This window comes from Berghia stephanieae, chromosome 2 (genome assembly GCF_034508935.2).
Source record: "Berghia stephanieae isolate SIO BIC M18660-M18661 chromosome 2, UCSD_Bste_1.3, whole genome shotgun sequence".
NCBI lineage: Eukaryota > Metazoa > Mollusca > Gastropoda > Nudibranchia > Aeolidiidae > Berghia > Berghia stephanieae.
In genome coordinates, this window is record NC_088361.1 from 74544912 (window position 1) to 74553497 (window position 8586).

General features: G+C 35.6%; 1 protein-coding gene across 2 annotated transcripts in view; it reads right to left on the reverse strand.

Annotated features, from left to right (window-relative positions):
- Positions 1–7885, reverse strand: part of LOC144965516 (putative ferric-chelate reductase 1) — an 83491-nt gene extending 75606 nt beyond the window's left edge. Inside the window, exon 1 of one of the 2 annotated variants that reach the window (XM_078900925.1) lies at positions 7732–7885. In XM_078900925.1, coding sequence (XP_078757051.1) covers positions 7732–7804 — 73 coding nt within the window. In that variant the 5' untranslated portion in view covers positions 7805–7885. The remainder of the gene's footprint in view (positions 1–7731) is intronic. The other variant, XM_078900926.1, reaches the window with a different exon arrangement.
- Between the last annotated feature and the right edge of the window lie 701 nt (positions 7886–8586).

The window sequence follows — 8586 nt, forward strand, 5'->3', positions numbered from 1 at the left end:
CCCGAGTTTCAAGTGTCTAAATCTGATAAAAAAACATTGCGATATTTACATTAACTTCCAATTCCAATAAAGGGGGAACATCTTAATTATTATAAATTGATCTTACATACTGGGCATTTGACAAACAACAAGCTAGTCTACTATTATACTACTACTACTCCTACTACTCCTACTACTACTACTACTACTACTACTACTACTACTAACTACTACTACTACTACTACTACTACTACTACTATACTACTACTACTACTACTACTACTACTACTACTACTACTACTACTACTACTATTACTACTACTACTACTACTACTACTACTACTACTACTACTACTACTACTACTACTACTGCTACTACTATTACTAATACTAATACTACAACTATTACTACTACTACTCGTGCTACTACATTTGCTACTACTACTACTACTACTACTACTACTACTACTACTACTACTACTACTACTACTACTACTACTACTACTACTACTACTACTACTACTACTACTCTACTACTACTACTACTACTACTACTACTACTACTACTACTACTCTACTACTACTACTACTACAACTACTACTACTACTACTACTACTACTACTACTACTACTACTACTAGCGTCCAGCTATGATGATGATCCTTATTAGTAGTAGTAGTAGTAGTAGTAGTAGTAGTAGTAGTAGTAGTAGTAGTAGTAGTAGTAGTAGTAGTAGTAGTAGTAGTAATAGTAGTAGATGAGAAGATTGTGATCAATAGTATCAAAAGCAGACGATAGGTCAAGCAAATTCAGCAAAGGACATGAACCATAGTCTATAACAGAGAGGAGATCATTAACATCCCTAACAAGTGCGGTTTCCGTCGAATGATGTTGCCGAAAAGCCGCCTGAATTTTTTCTTCAAGACAATTATTTTTAAGATGAGACAGTAATTGTTTCAAAACAAGCTTTTCTAAGATTTTGAGTGAAAAGGAAGATTAGAAACAGGACGATAGTTTTTAAAGTTCTCTTTATCTAGATCAGGTTTTTTCAAAGGGGTTTTGACATGAGCAACTTTGTAAATATCTGGTACAGCGCCTGACTGCAACGAATTATTAACGCGGGGTCTAAATCGCAACTTTTAGAAACGACATAATGCAGTCACGTAAGTCAGCTTCAGTGATCTTGAAAAATATTGTTAATGAATGACCATGAAACTTGTCAAATGTTGTTTGGATCGATTCAGATTATAGTTCTTTCCTGATGGTATCCGTTTTTTCTTTAAAATATTGACGAAAGCGAGTTGGTAGAGATCTGCACGATCGATTAAAGATGGGAGAGCTGCTTGCGTCTGTTTACCCAGCAGTTCCTTGGTCAAGGCAAAGAATTGTCTCGAACGCCTGACGTTTTTTAGGCTGTCTTCATAGAATTTCTTTTTAGCCCTGGAATTGACTGCTTTCGCATCATTTCTATCCGCGATGTACAATTTCTTATCAACAGCATCTCTGGACTTGAGCCATTTTCTTTCTGCCCGCCTCCTGGCTAATCCAGTCAATTTTATTTCTGTATTATACCAGGGTGCTTGACGTCTCACCCTTACTGCTCTAGTTTTTAAGGGAGCATGCTTGTCTACCGTACCAACAATTGACTCGTGGAGACCATTCGCATCATGTTTATTTTTAACGTTATGGTCAAGGTCTTGTTTTAAAATGTTCATGTTAGCATTCATCATATTACGAGATGTTTTTCATTTTTTTTACTCCGGGCTTCATTGGAAATAAAACGCAAAACACAATTAAACGCTCTATTACCACCGTCATTGTTCACCGGCCAACTCAACGCCCCCCCCCCCCCCCCCCCCCCCCAACGACCTCGATCTCCACTTCAATTTATCAACACTCGTCCCCCATCCAATCTAATCACATCAATAAATTATACAAATAATTGTCAAATGTCAACACTGGCGTCACAATCAGTATGAAATGAACGACCACCATGACAACAACTCGCAGCAACAGCATCGTTTCGAGCAACAACAACAACTACAACAACATGCACGTAGTGATCATACGAGGATAAAAATTGGATAACTAAATGTTAGATCGTGCCGTAATAAAACTCAAGATATAATCGACATTATTGAAGATCACAAAATTACTATTTTTGTCATCTTGGAAACATGGCTTAACCATTCATATGATGACCTCGTTCTGAAAACAATTACACCCTAAGGCTTTTGTGTTAAATCATGTCCACGCATTGGGAGGAAAGGAAGTGGAATTGCAATCATTTACAACTTGTCACTCTTTGATAAGATTCATTCCACCATGATTTTAGAAGTTTTGAATACGCTGGATTTGCCATTCATGAAAATAATTTTTAAAAGTCGTTTCACTGTATCTACCGCCCACCACCCAAGCCAACAAAACAAAATATCAACAATTGATTTTTTATCAGAGTTCGGAGAATGTATGTTTATTCAATCCATAAACAAAAAGCATAATGTTTTTATGGGTGATTTTAACATTGATTATTTCGGAAACAAAAATGAATCCAAAGTATTTCGGAAGCTTATCGATACAAACAACTCTATTCAACTCGTAAGCGGTCCTACAAACAACCATGGCCACGCAATAGATCATGTCATTACAGACATTGAACATTCTCTCTCTTCGCCTGTCTTGAATATTGTAATAAACAAAGAAAATCGGTACTTTTTGTTATTCATGCTGGCAAGAAATTTTTCATGTGTCTTGTGATCAGAATGTGTAAAAGTCAAAACATGATCAGATTTATAATGGGTTTTGTTTCCCTCTGGATACGCTTTTATGGTCGTCGGAGAAATATTTCATAAGGGCGTCCGCCATTGTTCCGATAGTTACTAAGTTACCATGCGTCAGGGAAGTGACGTTACGACTGTTGAAGCGTATTCTCTCTACATTTTGTTTTATTTGTTTTCAACGTTCCTTAGTTTACTGTTTTGCTTACGAAGGTTTTTTTTTTACCCGAAAGGTCCATTGTACTGTTCCCAACCGAGTCCTTTTGAGTTTCACTTTTTCGTTAGTTTTTTACGATTCCAGGCTTCAGACTGCCGCCACCGCCTTCTTCTTAGTGAGAGATTGTATAGATAGAACGAAGTGAACGGCACTCACTTCTTTGTTATTGTTTTTTTTAGCCAGCCTTTTTTTTATGACCAGTTCTGACTATATTGTATTAATAAGACTATAGACAATTCGAAGTTGACGTCACTCAGGTCTTTGTTATTGTTTTTTGCCATCCGTGTTTATGAGTTATTCTCACTAAACTGCATTATCCAGACTATAAACGTTCGTGGTTGCACACATTTTTGTGTGTTGGTCCGTTACATTCCGGATGGCATTGTTGTGAACTTCTAAGCCAAGCGCATACTATCTATAAACATTCAGGTTACACACATTTTTGTGTGTTGGTACGTTATATCCGGCTGGCGGATGTTTGAGCTTTTGGATAAACGCAATGCATCAATAAACATACAGGAATCTAGAGACAGACAAAGAAGATGTCTAATGACAGTCTTGCGCCCGTTGCGGCTACGGTCTGGAGACTGCTGTGGAATATGTATATATATATATATATATATATATATATATATATATATATATATATATATATATATATAATATATATATATATATATATATATATATATATATATATATATATATATATATATATATATATATACATAAACCTAGCTTTACAAAGCAAGATTTGCCTTGGTTTTCAAATCGCTTTAGTTAACAAAGAAATATTGCATAAATAAAAACGTTCACGTTTACAACATAATGTTAAAATTCATGCCTGACTGCGTTTAATCGCCCTCAATAATTATTCTGGTCTAAATAGAAGTTGTAAAGACCTTTTCTTTTCATGCATGCTTGATTGGACAGATCCAAAGACTTTTATAACTCTATAGATAAATATGCTGAATAATAAATTGTAGAATTTTATTTTTGTTATTGTCGTAGTTTTTTGGTGTTGTTGTTGTTGTTGTTGTTGTTGTTGTTGTTGTTGTTGCTGTTGATGATGATGATGATGATGATGATGATGATGATGATGACGATGATGATGATGATGATGATGTTGTTGCAGTTTTGTTTTAGATCATTATTATAAATACTAACACTACCATTATCATTTTTATAAACAACACCATCTTATTATTGCTATCATCATCATCATCATCATCATCATCATCATCATCATCACCATCATCACAAGGAAACAATCTTCAATCTTCCTACCCAAAAGCGAATACCAATGACTATTTTTATTTTGACTTGAAAACGCTTGCGTTATTCTCTGTCGTTAAATAATTCTTAAATATTAAAGATTTCTCTTTTGTTCGAATTTTGTTCGAATAATTCAACCACCATCAACTACATCATCACTACCCCTACTACCATTACCACCACGAAATCCTCATCACAACCACTATTACTACAACGACTACCTCTAAATCACCATCACTACCGCTATAGCACCACCACCACATCATCATCACTACTTGTACAAACACCACCACACCATCGCCACACCACCATCACTACCACTTCTAGTAAAACCACCTTTTGGAAATGGTAGTGGTGGTAGTAGCAGTGGTAGAAGTAATAGTAGTAGTAGTCTTCTACTACTACTACTACTACTACTACTACTACTACTACTACTACTACTACTACTACTACTACTACTACTACTACTACTGCTGCTGCTGCTGCTGCTACTAGAAGTATTGGTAGTAGTAGTTGTAGTGGTAGTAGAGGTAGTAGTATTAAAGATGATAATGGTGCGGTGGTGATGGTTGTAGTAGTAGCGTTAGTGATGATTAGATGACGCCTACTACTTGTAGTTTATAAATAGTCAAAAGACACACAATGATTCGTCCCAATTTGTTAGAAAATTAAGACTTCGAAGTGCCACTTCGTTTTTTAACAGTTTTTTTTCTGATGCTTTCATGACGGTGATAGACTATGTATAGGAACAATAAGAGTTACTAGTGGAGCAATAAAGCAATACATCTGTAGAAGTTTATAATCATTCTTTACGCCATAAAAACTGGATAAAAATGGATAATATAATGATGTGTATTTATTTGTTTTTGTTTGTTTGTATATTTTTTTTAATCGGGAAGAGATGTAGATTTCAGACGAGAAAAAGAAGCAAATAAAGAGATCTTTTTTCAGTTTTAGTTTTGGTGAGATTTGCGTTACCTCAATTCGCACAATACTCGCCTCTCAAGCAAAGAGACGTTAATCATAAATAATCGGGTGGCTAGGTCTTTATGTTGTGTGTGGCGGAAAGTACTTTATTTCAGACTAGAGTCCTATCTAAAGGGTAGCAGTTTATTCAGTAATACAGAAATCAGGATATAGTCACGCGTCATAGACCTTAAGGCGCTAGAAGACTTTGGGGTGGAAGGAAGTTAGGGCACAAAAAGACACACTTGCTGGGCACACAAGCGCATGATCCTGTATAAGAGGAAAGCACTCTACTGCCAACGTATATATCGATACCCTCCTAATAACATACAAGGAGACGATTTGCAGTGGGAAATTCATCCCTCAATGTAGGAATAATACATTTTACTGCACCCTTTCGGTTAAGGATCCCAGAGAGGGCCAATGCAAAACCAAGCAATATAATTACCAGACAAGTCCATAAAGTAGAATGGAAGTGAAAATAGGCGTTGCGGAAGTAAAAACATGATGTCTTGAGATTATAAGGGTTTCTTAAGAAGTTGATTTATTATTTTATTCAACGTTATTTGCTTATTGTTGTGCTGATGAAGAGTTTGTACCCGAAACGCCCATTGTCTGTATTGTCCCACCGATTCCTCTCCATCATCACTCATTCATTAGTATTTTCTCTGCTTCAGGCAGAGCCCACCACTCTCTACTTAGAACAATCAGGACGAGATTATCAAGATTCAGTGCGCCACTAAAGACACCCCACCTCTGTCACTTCCGAAAGCTAATATCGAAATTTCCTCTCCCTACGTAGTAGGAACAATACTGCTGGAGTTTTATACGCCCCATACTCACCCCAAATAACTAACAATGTGAAATTGAATGTGAGCTTCAATTTAATATAAGAAAACAGATAAAATGGACGTTTCGGATTTCCTCTTTATCAACAAAACAGGATGAATGAAACAAAACAGACGAGTGAGATTATGTGGTAGTAGCATTGTTAAGATGAATAAACAAAACCATTGATGGGCAGGAAGTATCTAATATGCTACTTTGTGAGGAAGCACGAATTAAAGGAGAGCAATAGAAATTTATAAAAAGTGCGCAATTTACTAAGTCAAAAGAGGGGAGGCGGGGAGAAACTTTGTAATGCAGTATAGAAAGTGAAATAAAATAAAAGTGTAGACTATTGTTGGAAAATAAATACAATGTAATTGGAAACAAATACAAAATATAAGGGATGTAGGTATTAGTATAATCATCAGTGGCAGTAGCAGCAGCAGAAGCAACAGTAGTACTTTTAGTAGTAGTAGTAGTAGTAGTAGTAGTAGTAGTAGTAGTAGTAGTAGTAGTAGTAGTAGTAGTCGTAGTAGTAGTAGTAGTAGTAGTAGTAGTAGTAGTAGTAGTAGTAGTAGTAGTAGTCGTAGTAGTAGTAGTAGTCGTAGTAGTAATAGTAGTAGTAGTAGTAGTAGTAGTAGTAGTAGTAGTAGTAGTAGTAGTAGTAGTAGTAGTAGTAGTAGTAGTTACTGACAATTTAGTATGAACATGGCTCACACATTTTAGTACCATACTTCTTGTGAAAACGAACTATGCAGAATTTGTAGTTGTCTTTCATTGACAGTAAAAAGAAAAGGACAAAACATTAAGAAAGAAGCATAAGTGAAACTTATAACGAGGATTTGTTTTTAATGTTTGATATAAACCTATCCAAAGACAATCCCGACAAATAATTCTCACTTACTTTGTGTGTCACAAGTTTTGTTTCAAAATACGAATGATTAGGCATCAAAAGAATCTAGCTATACATAAAAATATGGTCTCAATTGTGAATAACAGAAAACATCTCTGGACAGAATTTGATCTCACCTTGAACATAAAAAAAAAATCATATAATTTGCTGCCGCTATAGTAGTTTTTTTAACCGGATCAAAAAATTGTCCAAAAAATAAAGCAAACTCTGTAACCTTAACAGATTCATTTCAAGATGTTCAAAACATATCCCTGCCAGCATTTACATGAAACACACATTACGACTGCACCCTCAACATAATAATAATAATAATAATAATAATAATAATAATAATAATAATAATAATAATAATAATAATAATAGTAGTAGTAGTAGTAGTAGTAGTAGTAGTAGTAGTAGTAGTAGTAGTAGTAGTAGTGGTAGTAGTAGTAGTAGTGGTGGTGGTATCAGTGGTCGTAGTAGTAGTAGTAGTAGTAGTTGTAGTAGTAGTAGTAGTAGTAGTAGTAGTAGTAGTAGTAGTAGTAGTAGTAGTAGTAGTAGTAGTAGTAGAAGTTCTTTTCATATTTTACTATATCAACGTTGGGGTGTAAAACCAACCCATGAGATAGGAATAGGGAAACTCACATTTTTTTTTCTTATTATCATGGAGTAGGGGTGTAATACCACCCCATGGGATATGAATAGGAATATGAAAATTGGGATAGGAATAGAATAAAGATGTGTCAATAACTGTCCTACTTTACGTTAGCGTAAATCATTAACCTAAGCTACATACCTACATGGGCAAAGGTACACTTCAATAACAAACACAAAACTCCAATCCGGTTGCTGCGAATGTCGCCACTCATTTGGTTGGATAATAGTTTTCAGTAGAGTATGAAAACAGGGCTGTTTGGCAAGAATGCGTGAGGCGTAGCCCAAAAAAACTTGACGGACAAGTAAGTCCTTTTAAATGGGAATAGCTAAATATAGAAATATTCCTTCTTTCAAAATGTTGTCGTACTCGCACGTGATCACGTGTTGTTCTTGCGATGTGGTCTTTATGACTCTCACCTTCTGACTTGTAGGTTCCTTGTTCGAGTCCCGCTCTGAGAGGCGCTTAGAAAATGCACTTTAGACGGCCATCAGCATGGACTAAAAGTGATGCATTAACGTTTTTACTGTTTTTGTTAATGGCTAAAGAAGCGTTTTTGAAGCCGTTATATTAACTTTTGTACATTACTTTTTATAGTCCGCGGTTTCTAGAACCTTAGTATTCACGTCGTTTCTGATTCCTCTCTTTTACGTGAATTTGTACTTCAATGGCTGTCATTGCTCTCTTAGCGAGGAAGTGAGATTTGCAATGATACAGATGATACATGAGCGACTTGATATTTTAACTATAAGATGATGAACTCATGCGCTGAAAATTTCGAACGTATTCTCAATTTTTTTTTCAGCTTACATTGGAAACGAGTTCCCGAATATTGGAACATGAGCTTTGAGCTTGAGCTTTTATAAAGAGCAATATCCACTAAACGTGCTCAAAGCGCTTTACAAGGGTCCCTAGCTAACAGCAACACTTGACATGTAGAACGAGACATAAGGCGATATTACAATGGGGTTTTTTTCGGTCAGACAATGCTGTTAA